We start from the raw sequence: 22376 nt of genomic DNA, 5'->3' as shown, positions 1-22376 counted from the left end.
ACTATTGTAGTGTCACAGTCATCTAAAGAACTGCAGCCATAACCTTCAAACCCTGTGGTTTCATAATGATGTGCTGATGTTGAAATTAGTTGGCTCTCCACTCTGCCATTACATGGCATTGGTGGGCATGTTTGCATTATGTGCTCCCTACTTAGTGTAATTTAGTGGCATCAAACACACATTCAAAAGCAGGTTACTAATTTGTTTAAATTACAAATACAATCAAATGAAAGTGCAAACTACAGCATTGATAAAGAGAGGCCTTGGTGTTTGGCCATAAATCTGGATCAGCAAATCTAATGCATATCAGCTGACCCTGTGCAGTCATAAAATATTTTGCCAAGTGGAAATGGCTAAATGTCTATAAACTGTATGTGCACATGATGATGCTAATTATATGAAAAGTGACCACATTCATACTCTTGGGTTTTCACTGTCTGTTATTCCCTAGAAGAAGAGAACAACATCTTCAATTTATGATACTTCTATAAACCACAAATCTGACCCAAAATGAGTCACAGTACTTCCTGGATGATAAAATGTAATAAAGTCATATTGTTGTGGTCATGGTTTTTGTGTATTTTTTTTTCTTTTAACTTGAAGACTTGGCTGCCATGTTCCAGAGTTAAAATTAGGAAATAGTGCACACTTCACATTGAACATTCTCTGCTTAGTAGTCCCTCTGAGGAGACACATTTCCAGCATCTCTTTCTCCCCAATCACAGGACACATTCTTCAGGCCCTGAAGCTACTGTTGAGGTTACGCCTCCTAAGGTGGCACACCTTGGAGAGCACCACCAGCACCACGATCAGCACCAAAGCCATCACCACAATGACGATGATGCTAGCGCTCTTACTGTCCAGCTTCTGACACTGTTCCTGCGTCACGCTCCTAATGTTCAACTCCACTATCTCTGAATTCTCCATGTAATGGCAGGTTACTGTGGCGATGTCCGGGACGACCACATTGGAGTGTTGGAGCATGTTGAGGAAGCGGGGGTTGCTACAGCAACTGAGGGGGTTCGAGCCCATGTAAAGGGTTTTGAGCGTCCGCTCCAGAACCACGACTGTGTCGTACTCCAGGGTGACTAGGTTGTTGTTCTGCAGGTTCAGGGACTCTATGGAGGGCTCCTTGTTCCACAAGGGGAGAGCGCTCAGCTTGTTGGTGGACAGGTCCACAAATTTGAGACTGCTTAGCAGGGAAAGGTCTGTGTTCAGTTCTGTGATGTGGTTCTCTCTCAATGACAGGTGAGTTAGGAAGTTCTCCAGACCAGAGAAAGAATTCTCGTGAATATCCAAGCCTGGGTTTAGGGACAGGTCCAGCAACCTGAGCATGGTGCCATTGAAGGCATACGGTGGCAGAACTTCAAGACTGTTTCCAGAGAGGTTCAAGATGTGCAAGCTTGGTATGGATGCAAAGGAGACACAGCCTGATGGATCCTGGGAGTTGTGGTCTGTCTGTGGTGGTTTTCGCTGTGAGGGGCAGACTTTCAGGTAGTTCTGCTGGAGGTGAAGGCCTCTGATGCTGGGCAGTCTTTGGAACGGTCCAGAGTCTATGTTTCTGAGAACATTCCCTTGTAAGAAGAGTTCCTGCAGTGACCTTAGGGTGTTCTCCCCAAACGAGAGTTTCTGTAGGGCATTGTAACTCAGGTCCAGGATCTTCAGAGAGTTCAAAGGGCTCTCCTGATCTACAGAAAAGGTCCTGATACAATTATTACTGATGTTGAGGTGCTCAAGGGACACCATGCTGCAGAAGAAAGACTGTGGTATGCTATTGATCTGGTTGTAGCTCATGTTGAGGTACATAAGCCTTGAGAGGTCCTGGTGTAGGCTGGTTCCACCTGACTGTGTGTGAGGCACAAACGTGTCTCTGAAGTGCTCCATCTCATCCGCTGTCCCCGTGGTGTTGATGCTCATCAGGCGGTTCCTGGACAAATCCAGGTATATGAGCTTGTTTTTTCTTGGGAGAACGGGGAAGTAGTGGATCTTGTTTTCCCTCAGGTCGAGGTAGAGGAGCTCGTACTCTAGGTCTGAGTCTGTGGTTTGGAAGCACTCCATGCTGTTCCTACTGAGGTTCAGCACCTTCAGTTGGGAAAGGTTAAAGTCAGTGATACAAGTGATGGAGTTAATGGACAAATCAAGCTCGGACAGATGGATCAGCGAGTCAAATGCTCCATCATCGATCTCTAAGATGACATTGTTGTGAAGGTCAATGTTTCTCAAGGCCAAAGATCCACAAAAGGTCTCCTTGCCCACTTTGGTGATACTATTGCCATTCAGAGAAAGGTTAATGAGTTCTGGGGCTTCACTGAGAAAGAAGTCGGTCATCCCTGTGTACAGGCCATTGCCTGAGAGGTCAAGCCTCTTCACGGCCGCAAGAGGCCCAATGCTGGTTTTCAAAACAGCAAAAACATCCAAGTAATTACTGGAGAGGTCCAGCACTTGCAGATTGGTCATGTCTTTGAACAGACCCGGCTGGATGAACTGGATCTTGTTGGAGTGGAGGTTCAGATGATGAACGGTGGTGTAGATTGATAGAACCTCTTGGGTAAGGTTTTGTAGAAGGTTCCGAGATAGATCCAGCTTTTGGATGCCATGAGGAAGCTTGGCCGGAACAGTCCTCAGGTTCAGATCGTTGCAGTACACATCATTCTGTACCTGTGGACAAAACAAGGAGAGATAACTACATGAGCTTTGAACTTCACGGCACCACTGCACACTCCCAAATGACCGCAAGTCACCTTGACACTTTTCACTCTCACAAACCAAATGGTTTGTGCACATGTAGAGAGTTGTTTTATGGGCCATTGTATCTGTGTTTTTTGGCAGTCAAGGGAGACTGTTAGGCTTGTTGTGGGGTTTTCACCTCATAAAACAAGCTCTTGTTACACCCCCTCTTCCACCCAGGGATTTTCAGAACGCCTGGTGGACAAAGAGTCTCTTTCCATTATTATTTCAAACATTCAACTATTAACTTATCAGTGTGGCTGGTAATTTAAGCCATATGGCATAAGCCCTCTCGCTAAACACAGCCCATAAAACACACATATGTGCACACGCGCGCACACACACACACACACACACACACTCAACTCACATAAAACAAAGTGGATTTAGGTTCATGGCATACATTTGAAGTCAGTAGCAGGCCTTCCTTCATTTTTTTTGCTAAATGTTAAGCTTTTTGAATGTTTTCTTCTGACTTTTATGAACAAATGCTACCTTATACATTTCTGATTAATAACTTGACTCATGCAATTGAAATAGCCTGCAGATCATAACAATATATGATTATATTGTTTATATACAATAAACCTATCATGGGTCATATATCATTATAAGATGTTATAACAGAAAGAGAAAGAAAGTGATGTACAGCACATCTGTAAAACCCCAACTTGATGTTTCCATTTACTTATTATTCTATTTTAATCCCTTTGGTGCAATTTTCACAAGTATGTGGTACATTTTCACAACTCTTAGTACAAAACTCCAAACAGATAATCAAAAAGACAGTTGTTTCAAAACTTAATTGACTAAGTATAACACAAAATCATACAGTCACTTATTCACCAAACTTAATCAGTGTTTCATCTAGAAATACTGTACATGTTTCACATTTAAATACATGGTCATATACATTTGAAGTCGGGAGTTTACATACACTTAGGTTGGAGTCTTTAAAACTTGTTTTTTAACCACTCCACAAATTTCTTGTTAACAACAGTTTTGGCAAGTCGGTTAGGACATCTACTGTGCATGACACAAGTAATTTTTCCAACAATTGTTTACAGACAGATTATTTCACTTATAATTCACTGTATCACAATTTCAGTGGGTCAGAAGTTTACATTCATTCAATTAGTATTTGGTAGCATTTCCTTTAAATTCTTTAACTTGTGTCTAATGTTCCGGGTAGCCTTCCACAAGCTTCCCACAATAAGTTGGGTGAATTTTGGCCCATTCCTCCTGACAGAGTTGGTGTAACTGAGTCAGGTTTGTAGGCCTCCTTGCTCGCACACGCTTTTCCAGTTCTGCCCACACATTTTCTATAGGATTGAGGTCAGGGCTTTGTGATGGCCACTCCAATGCCTTGACTTTGTTGTCCTTAAGCCATTTTGACACAACTTTGGAAGTATGCTTGGGGTCATTGTCCATTTGTGACCAAGCTTTAACTTCCTGACTGATGTCTTGAGATGTTGCTTCAATATATCCACATAATTTTCCTGCCTCATGATGCCATCTATTTTGTGAAGTGCACCAGTCCCTCCTGCAGCAAAGCACCCCCACAACATGATGTTGCCACCCCCGTGCTTCACAGTTGGGATGGTATTCTTCGGCTTGCAAGTCTCCCCCTTTTTCCTCCAAACATAACGATGGTCATTATGGTCAACCAGTTCTATTTTTGTTTCATCAGACCAGAGGATATTTCTCCAAAAAGTACAGTCTTTGTCCCCATGTGCAGTTGCAAACCGCAGTCTGGCTTTTTATTGGCGGTTTTGGAGAAGTGGCTTCTTCCTTGCTGAGTGGCCTTTCAGGTTATGTCGACATAGGACTCGTTTTACTGTGGATATAGATACTGTACCTGTCTCCTCCAGCATTTCCACAAGGTCCTTTGCTGTTGTTCTGGGATTGATTTGCACTTTTTGCACCAAAGTACATTCATCTCTAGGAGACAGAAAACGTCTCCTTCCTCAGCGGTATGACGGCTGCGTGGTCCTATGGTGTTTATACTTGCGTACTATTGTTTGTACAGATGAACGTGGTACCTTCAGGCATTTGGAAATTGCTCCCAAGGATGAACCAGACTTGTGGAGGTCTACAATTTTTTTCTGAGGTCTTGGCTGATTTCTTTTCATTTTCCCATAATGTCAAGTAAAGAGGCAATGAGTTTGAATGTAGGCCTTGAAATACATCCACAGGTGAACCGCCAATTGACTCAAATTATGCCAACTACCCTATCAGAAGCTTCTAAAGCCATGACATAATTTTCTGGAATTTTCCAAGCTGTTTAAAGGCACAGTCAACTTAGTGTTTGTAAACTTCTGACCTTCTGGAATTGTGACACAATTGTAAGTTAAATAATCTGACTGTACACAATTGTTGGAAAAATTACTTGTCTCGTGCACAAAGTAGATGTCCTAACCGACTTGTCAAAACTATAGTTTGTTAACAATACATTTGTGGAGTGGTTGAAAAACAAGTTTTAATGACTCCAACCTCAGTTTATGTAAACGTCCGACTTCAACTGTATGTGTGGTAAAGTAGTCAAAAGTTAAGTATTTGTTCCCATATTCATAGCACGCAATGACTACATCAAGCTTGTGACTCTACACATTTGTTGGACGCGTTTCCTCTTTGATTTGATTGCATTTCAGATTATATTGTACCCAATAGAAATGTATGGTAAATAATGACCTGTCATTTTGGAGGCACTTTTATTGAAAATAAGAATACAATATGTGTCACGCCCTGGCCTTAGTATTTTGTGTTTTCTTTATTATTTTGGTCAGGCCAGGGTGTGACATGGGTGATTTATGTGTCTTGTCTTGTCTAGGGGTTTATTAGATTTATGGGGTTGTGTTTAGTAGAGTTGTCTAGGAAAGTCTATGGTTGCCTAGAGGGGTTCTCAATCAGAGGCAGGTGTTTATCGTTGTCTCTGATTGGGAACCATATTTAGGCAGCCATATTCTTTGGGTATTTCGTGGGTGATTGTCTCCTGTGTCAGTACCACATGGGACTGTTTTGGGTTTACACGGTTCTTGTAGTTTGTTCATGTATAGTTTTTCATATAAAAAAAAACAAGAACTTCAACCACGCTGCTATTTGGTCCGCCTCTCCATCCCAGGAAGAATCCCGTAACAATATGTTTCTAAACACTTCTACATGAAAGTGAATGCTACCATGATTATGGACAATCCTGAGTGAATGATGAGTGAGAAAGTTACAGATATCATACCCCCAAGACATGCTAACCTCTCACCATGACAATAACAGCATTTTTTTTGCGTTCTTTTGGGGAAGGTGGGTATTCACGATTCATTCAGGATTATCCGTAATCATGGTAGCATCCACATTCATAGAAACATATTGATATCTATATCTATTCTTATTCTATTCTTAAAAGTGACTGCAAAGTGACTTCACCCGACATGGATGACAATACCCTCCAATTAAAGCCCACATTCTGCACGTTAACCTCAGTCATTATTTGATTTCAAATCCAAACGTTTTACGTATACAGCCAAAATAAGAAAAAATGCTTATCAGTCCCAATAATTATGAAGGGCACTATATGTACTGTATCTTACATGTTTTGCTATTGGATTAACTGGTTTTTAAAATAACAACATTTAAAAGATATCATTATGCTGTGCTTTGGTGATTAAACTAATGTACTCATTATATTCACAGTAAACATTGGTTGTACGGTGAAAGATGTCTACAAACAAAATGTATGCACAATGACAGCTTTTGTGTTAAAAGTGTCACCAGTTTGTAGTTTTGTTCTAAGAGTTTAGAAAATGCATCACATACTTGTGAAAATAGTACCAAAGCTATGAAATAAAACTTAGAGAATGCATAAACAATGAACACTGCCTCTAGTCCGTTCCATTCAAACTGGCACGCTATGATATCAGTTCTTGCAGTCTAAAGAGCCAATTTCCTGCCCAGCTCCAATTCATCCTGCCTGTTTATACAGTTTAGTCGTTAGTAGTCAGGAATGCAATACATTCCCAGAACTACAGCAATATGAATTTCGTATCAGAAATTGTTTTCTTGTGTCTTCGCAGAGGGTGGAAAAATTAGAGAAGGAAAACACCAAAGGACTTTAATGTTCTATGGACTCAGGGCAGAAAGCTACTGTATGCCAGAGCCTCCTTTAGTTAAAGACTATCAAAGAAAAATGTGTAACATCAGGTCCAGATTGATAGTTCCTGAGAGAGGGAAAATTCCCTTATGGAAAGCAGCCCTGGGGCTTTCAGCTCCTTAATATAAGGAGCTGTGGACGTAGAGCCGCTTCATCCAAATACGGAGCTAGACCGAGATTACACATTTGTCACGGCAACCATTTAGACAGAGGAAGTTAGTCAGCCAGTCTACCCAAGGAAGATGCCAAGAAGAGTCAGACTTTATGTCCAGCTATGTCTAAAAACTTACATTAATGTAGGTGCTTGGAGGATGAGAGTTGAACACACTGTCTGAAAGTGATTTGAGACATCACAAGCACAGTGCAGAGCTGTGAGGTAATGGAACATGTTGCCTCCTCTATGGCTATAGTTTACTTTTTATCTTGCCTGGGCACATTTACTTTTTCTTCTCCATCTCAAAATGAAACAGTGTAGGTGCGACTTCATTTGGGTTATGTGGTCAAGCTGTATGTTCTGTTATCTGCTGTTCAGAGCATGAGGAAACAGCATGGCTAGAATAACAACAAGGATCGGTTTCATATCACAAGACTTCAATAGAAACGTTCTCTGCCACTGGAGAATTCAAAAGTAACCAATATATTTTGGATATACAGTACATGAGAGATTTGTGAGAAAACTGCCAAAACTCTCAGATAATAACATCAAGGTACACACAAGCAGTATTGTAGTACTCAGATTTATCAATAAAACATAGGATACTCTATCAAAGCCGATAACAGAAACATCAGTTGTCAGCAACTATCAACACTATTCCTCCCCTCTGTGTAACTATAATCAGGGGTCCCACATTAAAATAAGTACCCCAATACCTATTTATTGTATTGCACACACTAACACTTTGTGAAAAGTGCATTACAAATGAAATGTATTCATATTTTACATGGCAGTTACATAGTTTACACATTACGTAGTTTCAGCTGACATACTTATTTGTGGTTGACAGCTATGAAAACATTCAAAAAGTCTGCTACTGCGGCAACTCAGTTCAGGGTCACTTACCACTTGGCAGTGGGAGAGCTGGCGTGAGGGATGTAACAAGGATTCTGCCACATCACTGACGATAGCCAGGACCAGCCAGAGGTAGGCTGCCATGGTGCTGTGACACACAGAGAGAGGGGAGGAGAGAAGAGACAGAGCAGACATGAGTGCAGGAAACACAATGATGGGGTTATGACATGAACTGAGACCATCCACAGAAGGAATTCCTAACAGGGAAGTTGTTTCTCTGGACACGGTTGCCTTTGTTTGACTTGTCATTGTTCATTTATTCCACTTGTGACGTCAAATCGCTGGTACTCAAAATGCATGACTGATCTTAACTGAGAACGTCTTGGTTCGTTTTGGGAAGCCCGCACACACAAGGCTTTGCTTTGAATACTTTGCAGGAATATTAAATCCTGTGAGAGTTAAATTGGGATGATTTCTTAAATCACGAAAATGATTACGCTTGTTACCTCAATGTCTCTGGTGTCTGCTGACCACCAATTACATTTGCAAACTGTTTTTGTATTTATTAAGGATCCCCATTAGCTGCTGCCAAGGCAGCTACTCTTCCTGGGGTCCTGGGGTCCACCAACATTAAAGCAGTTAAACCTAATCAGTCACAATATGGCCCTACATGAAAATATGGAATACTTTACAATATTTCAAGGAATGAGCGTAAAAGAGAGATTGGTTTGCTAAATAAGAGTAAGTGTAGTGGATACGTAAAACATTTTAGCATGCCACTATATTTAGTTCTTGTTCCTCTCAGGCTTGTTTTTAGTCTTAAGTGACGCAAAAGGAATCTCCCACTGATCACTCAAGCCGAGATCTAAAAGGTTATTAATTATTATTGGAACAAAGGTAGTCTTTAACCAACAACAATGACTTGTTTTGGTTCTTACAGCTGAAGTGCTGACCTTTTTAAAATCGTAGATATTTACTGCCTCACCAGAAATAGTATAATGTGACTGCTAAAACTAATTCCAGAGATGAAAGTGTGATTCTCCCTCCGTGCCCTATGTGTCTTTTGTACAAAGCCTCAAAGGTCTCAGACTGTTTTTAGGTAGAATGAAAAAGTTGCAGAAATTAATAGAATTGTCGGGTCATACATCTACCGCATAAAGCAAGACTGTCATTGCATGACTTTTCTTTGACATGAGCACGATGCTATCCACATCACTCAGGTAACAGGGAAATACCCTTTGAATCCTCATTGAACAACGCTCGCCACAGAGACTTCACAATAGCCCATTAGAACATAACTCACACATTCTCTCTCACATATTAATCTGTACACCAATCCACACATTTTCTAATTCTCTCCCTTACTCTTTTACATAGGACATGTCTTTACCTACTCCACAACCGCCACTGCTAAGTATCTCAGTCTCCTCTCCTCTGCCCTCTGTTGCACAGCTGAGGAACCTTCTACCCTTCTCCAAGGCATTCCTACCATTCACCCTAACCAGCAAGTAATAGAAACCACACACGTCAGCATATTATCGTTGTCCATAGGTGTTTACCTCTCTTCGAAATGGTTACTTTCCCCTGCAGTCTTCTGCTCATGCTGCTGCTCCTGTGGGTAATCTTACATCCTCACTGACACACACTCCCACACAAACACTCTCACACACACAGCCGGCTCTACCCTGCGCCTTTCAGTGCTGGTCCAGGGCTAACACATCCTGTGAGAATATCCGGCATCATTGTTGCTTTCCCCCTTCCCTTTTTTAGGGAAATACCTTATATGGGATTGGGAAGTCCATTCTCGCCGTAATTCCTCCAATATCATACTAATTTCTCTCTCTATTTCTTCCTTTTTCTCTCTTTCTCTCTCTCTCACACACCTCGCTCTCTCCATTTAGTCACTTCTCTCTTCCTTTCTCTCTCACGCTATCTTTCTCTTCTCTCTTTCTTCTCCTCCCTCTCTTCATCTATTGTTAATCAATCAGAACAACTGGGTCCTACTTCTTTGTGGCTTGTCATTCCCACATGTTGGCAGTTGCTCATTTTGGAACAGCTGTATACATAGTGAGGTTATAAATTCCTTGTACCTTTCTGTAAACAATTAGGCATGCAAACACAAACTTCTGAAAGCGCTCGGTTGAGAGGTTATTTATTATGTGGTCTCTGTGGCCAGCCAAGTGATCATACGCTAACCAGATTGTTATTCTATTCTTCGGAGAATGACAAACAAACATATTTACAAGATGTACAATTAGGTTACATGTCATGGACATATGGCTAACTTTCAAATACTGTTTAAGCCTCAACGCAAGATGTAAAAGACAGGCACATACAAAGGCATGCGTGCGCGAGTGCACACACACACACATACACTGGCTCACCATTTCCATCCAAGGAGTCAATGTCTTCTGAGATGTTGTACCGTTCCAGAATTGAATGGCAGAAATATGTTCCTCTCTCCCCTAGTTCATCCGGAGGTATGCATGAGTCATTGAAGTGAGTCTCTGTCAGTGGCAATGCGTTTGGCAGCATCCTCAGTCCATTTATATTGAGCCCAATGGGGAATCCCATGACATGGTGTGCCTACCTACCCTAAGGGATAAAACTAGATTATCAAGTTTACACTCTTAGAGGGTTCAAAAAGGGTTCTTCGGCTGTCCCCATAGGAGAACCCTTTTTGGTTCCAGGTAAAAATCATTTTTGGTTCCAGGTAGAACCCTTTTGGGTTCCATGTAGAACCCTCTGTGGAAAGAGTTCTACATGGAACCAAAAAGGGTTCTTCAAAGGGTTCTCCTTTGGGGACAGCCAAAGAACCCTTTTAGGTTCTATATAGCTCCTTTTTTCTGAGAGTGTAGGATAGACACACTTTCGGTTTTGGTTTCATTTATCCAACCTTGTAAGCAAAATGACGTATTTCAGAATTCCATGGGACAGTACTCACCAAGTGAGCAAAATTACGTATTTTAGATGTGTATGGACATCGGCGTTGGACAGTGCTCACTGGGAAATGTCTTCAGTGCATTATCAATAATAATGGTCTATCCATTTTTACCCAGTGTTGACAGGTTATGAAGTTTCTTCACTATCTGTAATTTACTTAACTCCGGCTCTGAATTAACTCCACTAAAAGTTGAAAGGGTGAACATCTCTTGACGCACCTGTTTGTGTGGAAAACAGAACTTTTCAGGTTTTTGTTTTTTAAGTATCAAGGTATATGTGTCCCCCTAGTGCCAAAGAAAATGTATTGCACATGAGTGACCTCCGCTCCACATAAATACTATAGAATGTTGAAAACCATTCTTCACTTTGAAAATGACTCCTGTGTATTCTGAAAAGGTTAAGGCTTCTCAGTGGTCATTTAAATGTGATTTGTGACGTTTTTAACTTGTAAATCCCTCATGAATTTACTACAACTCTGACCCTGTCATATGAGGTCGGCCTACACAACAATGTTAGTTTCAAAATATGTTCAAAATATGTTTAAAAATCGCGCTGATGTCATGGGCTAACAGTTATGGCATCCATAGCTCCGTACATTTCTAAAGTACCTGTTAGCTTAAAAAAGAAAGTTAAAGTGGTGGAGCAGAAAAATGAATGACAGATTATGGCTTTAATAAACAGCCAAGGAAAGAAATAGGTAAATAAACACAGCCAGTCAGCCACATTACACACTACACAATACCCTCCATCATTTGCTCTCCCTCTACAGTTAGGAGCTCCCCTACATTATACCCTATCTCAGTGGGCCCCCCTGGTGGCGAGGTCTCTCCTCTTTTCCTTTTCCTCTTACATTACAAAGTATGGTGAAGTTGTCCCTAGATACTGATCTTGGGTCAGTTTTGCACTTTCCCCACTAATGGTTAAGGTTAAATCTGTACCTATAGGGGAAACTTCACCCCGGAGCTTATGTTACAGAGCTTCATTACAGTACTGCATTGAACCATTTTGTGATGAATGTATCAGATTTTTTTTGTTTTATACATTGTTAATATGCAGCGATTACCTGGTGGGAAATGTAGTAGTCTGTGATTCAGACTCCTCAGACATAGAATATTTTGTATAATTATTATGCATTCTTTATACTGAAAATGCTGAATGCTTTGTTTTCATTGGGTGGGTGGAAATTTCACTTTAGGAATGGTATGGTCTAAAATGTGTAAACTCCTCACACCCAGGGCACAGGGCGATGCAAAACAAACACCCATTGAACATGCCCAAACTCAAGTGCATTAGATATTTGTCTGCAGATGTCAGTGTAGCTCTCTTACATAAGCCCAATAAATGCCTTTTTATATTGCACTTACAGTAGCATTATTGAACAAGGCATGTGTGTGCCATGATTGACAGTCATGACCTATTAATAATGAAACCACTGTTGGGAGACAAGGTGATATTATATCATCATGGTTATTGTACAATAATGTGCTTTTAGTTTAAAATAACACTTAACTATATTTTAAAACTATTTAAAAACTCTTTCCAACACAAAAGGCCTCATCTGCCTTTCCATCATCTGAAGCTGACTAGAGACAATCAATATCCATCAAATCAATTAGTATTTTTTTTTATAGCTTTCCATGCGCTTGAGATCATTTTTGTAATGTGAAGTGCTCTACAAGTTAAATATATAATAATTCATCTTATTTTGTACAGGGGCACCAGGATCAGAGAAGAGGCACACACACAAAAAAACACCTCTGCAGAGCCTTACTAAGTTCTTAGAAGAATAGAATATCATAGAATAGAATACTTTATTGTACCTTAGGAAAATTAGCCTTGCAACAAAAAACAGGCATACTGTACCTCTGATGGTCCCTGCTTTGTGTATGAAATCCACTGGGTCTGGGTGATATGGGAAAGGGAGATACCTAGTCAATTGTACAACTGAATGCATTCAACTGATATGTGTGTTCCTCATTTAACCCAACCCCTCTGAATCAGAGGCGTTCAGGGAGAAGTGGTTGTTGGGGGTTATTAACTGCCTTGCTCACGGACAGAACAACATATTTTTGACTGCTTGGGGATTTAATTCAGCAACCTTTCAGTAACTGGCTCAACACTCCTACCTGCCAGGATATGAGGGTGGGGGAAAGGAAATCAAATTATACGGTACTGGCAAAGCAACTAAATTATCTTCTTTGTGTTTGGGGGGGACTAAGCTAACATACCATGGAACATTTAGCTATTTGATTTTGAATTTTAGATTCCTTTAGGTATAAATACAATTATATTTTACAAATATTTGCTAAAATATTTAATCCGGCATTTACTATTGAATAACACATCCATAAATGGCAACCAAAAAAAGACAGTAAAAAATGTAGGTATCCTATGTCTAGGAGATATGAGATAAGAAAGCTCAAGAAATACATATATACAGTACCAGTCAAAAGTTTGGACACATCTACTCATTCAAGGGTTGTTCTTATTTTTTATATATTCTACATTGTAGAATAATAGTGAAGACATCAAAACTATTAAATAACACATATGGAATCATGTAGTAACCAAAAAAGTGTTAAACAAATCCAAATATATTTTATATTTGAGATTATTCAAAGTAGCCACCCTTTGACTGGATGACAGCTTTGCACAGTCTTGGCATTCTCTCAACCGGCTTCATGAGGTAGTCACCTGGAATGCATTTCAATTAACAGGTGTGCCTTGTTAAAGGTTAATTTGTGGAATTTCTTTCCTTCTTAATGCGTTTGAGCCAATCAGTTGTGTTGTGACAAGGTAGGGGTGGTATACAGAAGAAAGCCATATTTGATAAAAGACCAAGTCCATATTATGTCAAGAACAGCTCAAATAACCAAAGAGAAATTACAGTCCATCATTACTTTAAGACATGAAGGTCAGTCAATCCGAAAAATGTCAATAACTTTTAAAGTTTCTTACAGTGCAGTCGTAAAATCCATCAAGCGCTATGATGAAACTGGCTCTCATGAGGAAAGTTTTGTGGAATTTCCTGCAATGTTACCTTTTACAAAGAACGCCTTCAGAATCATGTTACCTACTCTCATGTTACATGTTGTCGACTTACACATTATCCATTTGAAGAAGTTCTCCAAACTGTAATCCTCCTTGGATTGTATAGGCTATAACCAAAAATATGCTATTCTTTTGTGCCTTAGAGCTTGCCTTAACACGATTCTTATAATGGATTCTGGAAACAAGGAGCATTCCAAACTGTAAACACTGTCATACTCTCTCATTAAGAACCCCATCATTCAGTATTTGCCTACAAAACTGACACACTGTTTGTGTCAAGTGGATCAGCTGTTGTCCTGCTGATGTGTACGCCACTCCTCTCACAATACTGTAGTATTAGTCAAATGTAGAGTTGGATCTTTTTCTTACAAGACCTTGATTGTACTGTCTATAGAAGTTCAGTGCTTTTGGGCCGATTTCCCAGACACAGAATAGTCCTAGACCAAAAAGCCCTTTCAATGGAAATTCTTCATTGTCATTCATTTTAGTCCTAGACTAGGCTTAATCAGTGACCAGGAAACCGCCCCCAAAAGTAATGTATTATAAGAAAACCCTATAGGCCTACTAAACATCCTAATAATACATAATAAAGGGGACATTATCTACTTATATACACATGCAAAATTTGTGCCCATCTCTATACTTAAAGGAGAATATCACAGCTGCTCTATTTCACTATACACTCACCGGACAGTTTATTAGCTACACCACCGGTTCACGAAAATTGATCACTCCTACAGACAGTGAGTCAGGTGGCAGGTGGCTTGCTATATAAAGCAGGCAGACAGGCATCAAGCCATTCAGTTACTGTTTGGTTGAACATTAGAATGGGCAAAACAAGTGACCTAAGCAACTTTAAACATAGTATGATCGTCGATTCCCGGCGCTCCAGGTCCAGTATCTATCCAGTAACGGCCACCTTCCTAGGCTTTTCAGGCATGACCGTGTCTAGGGTCTACAGAGAATGGTGTGACAACAACAAGCATCCAGTCAGCGGCAGTTCTGTGGGCGAAAGCAACTTGTTAATGATAGAGGTCGAAAAAGAATGGCAAGAATCGTGCAAGCTAACAGGCCGGCCACAAACAGACCAATAACGGTGTAGTGGTGTGCAGAATAGCATCTTGGAACGCACAACTCGTTGATCCTTGTCACGGATGGGCAATTGCAGCAGAAGACCACACCAGGTTACACTCCTATTAGTATGCGATCACCAATGCTGGACAATTGAGGAGTGGAAAAACATTGCCTGGTCCAACGAATCCCGGTTCCTGTTGCGTCATGCTGATGGCAGACTCAGGATTTGGCGTAAGTAGCCTGAGTCCATGGACCCATCCTGCCTGGCACAAGCTGTTGGTGGTGATGTACTGGTGTGGGGAATGTTTTCCTGGCACACGTTAGGTCCATTGATACCAAATGAGCAACACTTGTTTCCAACACCTTGTAGAATCCATGGCCTGAAGAGTTCAGTCTGTGCCCAAGACAGTACTAGATGTGTTTACCTTATAAACTGTCCTGTGAGTGTATCTCTCCTTATATATGTAATTAACATATCATATGTGTCATAAAAATTTTGAATTTGAGTGTTTCTGCATCTCACCAGCTACATGGCCTGGTTATAAGCACACCACAAAATCCAGAATTCATAATGATTTTAGGATGTGGAGGACCGCGCTGTGGAGGTGTGAGAAATATAAAAATGTCTGTCTTTGTAGCCAGCACTTTCAGCGAGAGGATTTCGAAATGGAACTGAAGTCTCAAATGTGGTTGCCATGTAGTCGAATGTTGAAAAGTGATGCTATTCTATCGATTTTCCACTTCACTTCAAAGAGGGAGCTATCTAATCAGCCAACATCCGCGCAGCAGAAGATAAGTCAACCTGAAGTAATGTAGCTACCTGGATAGCTAGCTAGTGAACTACATTTGTTTATCTAAACCAAAATCTAGCTAGCTGGCTTTCATTATATGCTGGCTAGACATTCCAAAGCATATCAATATAATTTGGCAGCTGATATCTGCCGATTTGATTTGTAACTTTGCATGCTAACGTTAGCTTCGTCAGGCTACGTTAGCTAACAGCTAGCTAGCTATCTAACTACCCCGGAGGCTAACATGACTATATTCTATTTAGAGTCCGATCCCATCAACATCTGCAGAGGCATCAACATTAAGCTCAGCACCAGGAACTAGCGTAAGTCACCTTCTAAAATCTACTCAATCTTTCCATGACTCCATGATGAGCAAATAAATACAGTGCCTTGCGAAAGTATTCGGCCCCCTTGAACTTTGCGACCTTTTGCCACATTTCAGGCTTCAAACATAAAGATATAAAACTGTATTTTTTTTTGCACGCCCAATTTTTCAGTTTTTGATTTGTTAAAAAAGTTTGAAATATCCAATAAATGTCGCTCCACTTCATGATTGTGTCCCACTTGTTGTTGATTCTTCACAAAAAAATACAGTTTTATATCTTTATGTTTGAAGCCTGAAATGTGGCAAAAGGTCGCAAAGTTCAAGGGGGCCGAATACTTTCGCAAGGCACTGTATACTGGAGCTAGGAATAAGCATGGTCCATGTCTTGTTGCTATAGTTGGTGTTTACAAGTAGGCTACAGCTTCTACTGTAGTTTTCTCTGTATTATGGAGGCTTCGTTGATTGTTCATGCAAGGCTTGGAGAAAATTGGAGAAATGGAGGTATTAGTAAGGAGGGGATGGTGGGGGTGACTGATGTGTGTCTGTTGGGGGTGGGTATTGTATGTGAACGTTAGTATGCATCATTTATTGACATGAGGGAGGTGGGTGGATATAGTACATTTTTTGAGTGAGTATTGGTGGGGACAAAGTAGTAAAATGTTGGTTAAGACTAGTCATGCTGCTGCTGATGATTACTTTGACACCAGCTTTATTAGTACATAGTCTGTGATCCATTCCATGAAAGCTTTCAGCCTGGAATAAACTCAAGCTCAACATCATCTGACTTTGAAACAAGCCAGGACAGCCAAAGGTACATTATTTATAAAAGCACAATACCCTCTTGTGACTAAACTGTCTACAAGCCAAGTGCGCCTCAAACTTTTCCCACACTTGCAGTCAGTTCTTTGACATGGGGGAGAGGGGCTGTTAATATACTCTTCTAGCCTATTCACTCTATTGTTGGCATTGCTTGTCTACTCAATAGCACAACTGTAGGTGCTCATACACAATACATGACTAGACTGTCTACAAGTCAAGCCCTCCGTTTCACATCTTTGCTAACAGGCTGTCTCAATGCCCATTATTGACTCAAAGTGTAACAAAACACATACCAGTCTACTGAATGCTTTTTTGTTACACATAGATGAACATGGGTTTATTGTATAGTTACACATCCTCATGATCAGTCTGCATGTCTTTCCAGGAGACAAATATTCTGCAAGAGGTCGAAGCAGTGGGTGGTGAAGAAAGTGTGCGAGAAGCTTGCCTATCTGGCTGTGGAGTGCAGAAAGGACAATACAATTGTCTACAAGGAGCCAGAGTCACTGTCCCCAAATCCAACACAAGCTGCTGTTAACCTAAACCAGCTGCTATTACAAGAAGAGGTTCACCAGCTGAAGAACATTTTGTAACATTCAACCAAATTCAGTTAGACTGATGTTGTAATATGATATAGAATACCTAGCATGCTTACAACTGCATTGTGGTATAGATATTGTTAGCTGGTGTATACAATGGTGTTTTATATAATATATTTTTACAAGTGTACTGACAAGTGACAAAATTATTCCGTCTGCATCAGAAACCAACAGTGTTGACTTCAACTTTTTGATAAATTCATTATGATTGATGAATTGATATAATTTATGAAGGGGGCAATCTACTGTAGAGATAGCCTGAAGAGTTCTGTTATACTATCCAGGTCTATGCCCAAACAGTTTGAGCTTCTACTTTTAAAAATCCATCACGCCAGAAATAAGTCCCTCACTGTTGCCGCTTGTTGTAGAACCCCCTCAGCTCCCAGCTGCGCCCTGGACACCAGATGTGAATTGATTGCCCTCCATCTATCGTCAGAGTTCGTACTGTTAGGTGACCTAAACTGGGATATGCTTAACACCCCGGCCATCCTACAATCTAAGTTAGATGCCCTCAATCTCACACAAATTATCAAGGAACCTACCAGGTACAACCCCAAATCCGTAAACATGGGCACCCAAGATATCATCTTGACCAACTTTCCCTCTAAATACACCTCTGCTGTTTTCAACCAAGATCTCAGCAATCACTGCCTCATTGCCTGCGTCCGTTATGGGTCCGCGGTCAAACCACCACCCCCCATCACTGTCAAACTCGCCATAAAACACTTCTGCGAGCAAGCCTTTCTAATCGACCTGGCCCGGGTATCTTCGAAGGATATTGACCTCAACCCGTCAGTAGAGGATGCCTGGTTGTTGTTTAAAAGTGCCTTCCTCGCCATCTTAAATAAAAAATAAGAAAAGTGTAGAACTAAGAGCAGATATAGCCAAAGGTTCACTCCAGACATGACTGCCCTTGACCAGCACAAAAACATCCTGTGGCCTACTGCACTAGCATTGAATAGTCCCCGCGATATACAACTTTTCAGGGAAATCAGGAACCAAAATACACAGTCAGTTAGGAAAGCCAAGGCTAGCTTTTTCAAACAGAAATGTGCATCCTACAGCACTTATTCCAAAAAGTTCTGGGACACTGTAAAGTCCATGGAGAATAAGAGCACCTCCTCTAAGCTGCCCACTGCACTGAGGCTAGGAAACACTGTCACCACCGATAAATCCACGATAATCAAGAATTTCAATAAGCAGTTCTCTACGGCTGGCCATGCTTTCCACCTGGCTACCCCAACCCCGGCCAACAGCTCTGCCTTCCCCGCAGCAACTGGCCCAAGCCCTCCAACCCCGCTTCTCCTTCACCCAAATCCAAACAGCTGACGTTCTAATAGAGCTGTAAAATCTGGATCCCTACAAATCAGCTGGGCTAGACAATCTGGACCCTCTCTTCCTAAAATTATCCGCCGCCATTGTTGCAACCCTTATTACTAGTCTGTTCAACCTCTCTTTCGTATCGTCTGAGATTCCTAGAGATTGGAAAGTGGCCGCAGTCATTCCCCTCTTCAAAGGGGGAGACACTCTAGACCCAAACTGTTACAGACCTATATCCTTCCTGCCCTGCCAAGTGAACAAACAGATCACCGACCATTTCGAATCACACCGTACCTTCTCCACTACATAATCCGGTTTCCGAGCTGGTCATGGGTGCACCTCAGCCACGCTCAAGGTCCTAAACGATACCATAACCGGCATCGAGAAAAGACAGTACTGTGCAGCAGTCTTCATCGACTTGGCCAAGGCTTTCGACTCTGTCAATCACTGTAATCTTATCGGCAGACTCAACAGCCTTGGTTTCTCAAATGACTGCCTCACCTGGTTCACTAACTACTTCTCAGATAGAGTTCAGTGTGTCAAATTGCAGGGCCTGTTGTCCGGACCTCTGACAGTCTCTATGGGCGTGCCGCAGGGTTCAATTCTCGGGCCGACTCTTTTCTCTGTATATATCAATGATGTCGCTCTTGCTGCGGGTGATTCTTAGATCCACCTCTACGCAGATGACACCATTCTGTATACATCTGGCCCTTCTTTGGACACTGTGTTAACAAACCTCCAAACGAGCCTCAATGCCATACAACACTCCATCCGTGGCCTCCAACTGCTCTTAAATACTAGTAAAATGAAATGCATGCTCTTCAACCGATCGCTGCCATCACCCGCCCGCCCGACTAGCATCACTACTCGGTTCTGAATATGTGGACAACTATAAATACTTAGGTGTCTGGCTAGACTGTAAACTCTCCTTCCAGACTTACATTAAGCATCTCCAATCCAAAATTAAATCTAGAATCGGCGTCCTATTTCGCAACAACGCCTCCTTCACTCTTGCTGCCAAACATACTCTCGTAAAACTGACTATCCTACCGATCCTTGACTTGACGATGTCATTTACAAAATAGCCTCCAACACTCTACTCATAAAATTGGATTCAGTCTATCACAGTGCCATCCGTTTTGTCACCAAAGCCCCATATACTACCCACCACTGCGACCTGTATGCTCTCGTTGGCTGGTCCTCGCTACATATTTGTCGCCAAACCCACTGGCTCCAGGTAATTTATAAATCTTTGCTAAAATATATATATTTTTATGATATTCATGAAATGTACACTGAACAATAATATAAACGCAACAAGAAACAATTTTACAGATTTTACTGATTCACAGTTCATATAAGGAAATCAGTCAATTGAAATAAATTAATTAGGCCCTAATCTATGGATTTCACATGACTGGGAATACAGATATGCATCTGTTGGTCACAGATACCTTAAAAAAAAAGATATGGGCGTGGATCAGAAAACCAGTCAGTATCTGGTGTGACCACCATTTGCCTCATGCAGCTCGACACTTCTTCTTCGCATAGAGTTGATCAGGCTATTGATTGTGGCCTGTGGAATGTTGTCCCACTCCTCTTCAATGGCTTTGCGAAGTTGCTGGATATTGGCGGAAACTGAGACACGCTGTTGTACATGTCGATTCAGAGGGCATCCCAAACATACTCAATGGGTCACATGTCTGGTGAGTATGCAGGCCATGGAAGAACTTGCGATATGTTGCCGTGGATTATCATGCTGAAACGTGATGTAATGGCTGCGGATGAATGGCACGACAGGATCTCATCATGGTATTCTCTGTGCATTCAGTTTGCCATCGATGAAATGCAATTGTGTTCATTGTTCGTAGTTTATGCCTGCCTTTACCATAACCCCACCGCCAACATGGGGCACTCAGCAAACCGCTCGCCAACACAATGACATACACTGTCTGCCATCTGCCCTGTACAGTTGAAACCGGGATTCATCCACGAAGAGTACACTTCTCCAGCGTGCCAGTGGCCATTGAAGGTGAGCATAAACCCACTGAAGTCGGTTACGATGCAGAACTGCTTTCAGGGCAAGACCCTGACGACGAGCTGGCAGATGAATTTTCTTGGAGACAGTTACTGACAGTTTGTGCAAAAAGTATTCGGTTGTGCAAATCCACAGTTTCATCAACTGTCCTGGGGGCTGGTCTCAGATGATCCCGCAGGTGAAGAAATTGGATATGGAGGTCCTGGGGTGGCGTGTTTACACGTGGTCTGCAGTTGTGAGGCCAGTTGAATGTACTGCCAAAATCTCTAAAACGATGTATGGTAGAGAAATTAACATTAAACATGCCAATTGCAAGCTCCCTCAAAACTTGAGACATCTGTAGCATTATGTTATGTGACAACACTGCACATTTTAGAGTGGCTTTTTATTTTCCCCGGCGCAAGGTTCACCTATGTAATGGTCATGCTGTTTAATCAGCTTCTTGATATGCCACACCTGTCAGGTGGATGGATTATCTTGGCAAATGAGAAATGCTCACTAACAAGGATGTAAACTAATTTGTGCACAACATTTGAGAGAAATAAGCTTTGTATGGTCATTTTCTGTGACCTTTTATTTCAGCTCATGAAACATGGGACCAATACTTTACTTGTTGCATTTATATTTTGTTCAGTGTATTTGTATAAACTAGCTTCAGTCTTACTGCTAAAATAATTATGCAGGGTGTTGGTGTATAATTTAATTTAACACAGCTGATTCAAATGATCAAAGCTTGATGATTAGTTGATTATTTGAATCAGCAGTGTAATGCTAGGGCAAAAACCAAAATGTGCACCCCTTGGGGTCCCGAGGACCAAGTTTGAGAAACCGTCAGTTAGGAACAAAATAAAAATATGTTTCAATGTGAATCTTCAACATCTCCTATCTTCCCTATAGGCCTGCATTAAAATGCAAACAATACAGTTCAAAAAAATGTATACAGTTTTGTTTATATCGGTGGTTGTTCGTTTTATCTTGATCGCACACTGGAGTTTATAGTTTACCCATTTCCCACCTTTTATTTACCACTACATCATTGATATTAATATGGACTCGTAAGTAATATTCTAATAATTAATGTGAATCTGATAATACGAACATCTTTGTGCTCCATTGATGTCTTTTTGATTAGTAATGCCTAGGAATACAAGTGTGAACGCTATGTCATTTGAGAAAAAGAGATATCTATGTAAAGAGTTAAGGATTTTATGAAATTCATCACTACAACAAGTTTAGGCATTACTTCCGACTGGTTAAGGTAAGGATTATGGTTTGAAGGCATCTCCCGACATGCTGGGGACCTGGACAAACGTTGAATACTGGTGTGATCTTGCTCCAACTACGGTGCAACAAGCTGCAAGGAGTGAGAGAATGGTGCTGAAACACAAAATTGGGGGTTTATGATAGGCAGCCTAGTCTTTGTAAGTCTGATCTGCAATCGATTTGTTTTTATAATTGTTATAATGGTCATACTGATCACAATTTACTCTGTGGTAGTCTTCTCAACATTTTATTGAGAAAAAGCTGCGTGCATTA

At 41.1% G+C, this 22376-nt stretch overlaps 1 protein-coding gene across 1 annotated transcript; it reads right to left on the bottom strand.

Annotated features, from left to right (window-relative positions):
* Positions 1 to 570: 570 nt before the first annotated feature.
* LOC139420765 (transforming growth factor beta activator LRRC32-like) lies at positions 571 to 9632 on the bottom strand. Its single transcript, XM_071170986.1, has 3 exons — positions 9440 to 9632; positions 7932 to 8028; positions 571 to 2658 (listed from the first exon to the last, which is right to left on the bottom strand). The coding sequence occupies exons 2-3, from the start codon at positions 8022 to 8024 to the stop codon at positions 736 to 738; spliced, it is 2016 nt and encodes a 671-aa protein (XP_071027087.1). The 5' UTR covers positions 8025 to 8028; positions 9440 to 9632; the 3' UTR covers positions 571 to 735.
* Positions 9633 to 22376: the final 12744 nt, after the last annotated feature.

This window comes from Oncorhynchus clarkii, chromosome 12 (genome assembly GCF_045791955.1).
Source record: "Oncorhynchus clarkii lewisi isolate Uvic-CL-2024 chromosome 12, UVic_Ocla_1.0, whole genome shotgun sequence".
In the NCBI taxonomy this organism is placed as follows: Eukaryota; Metazoa; Chordata; class Actinopteri; order Salmoniformes; family Salmonidae; genus Oncorhynchus; species Oncorhynchus clarkii.
Note: the sequence above shows the minus strand (reverse complement) of the source record. Positions and strands in the feature narration are given on the sequence as shown.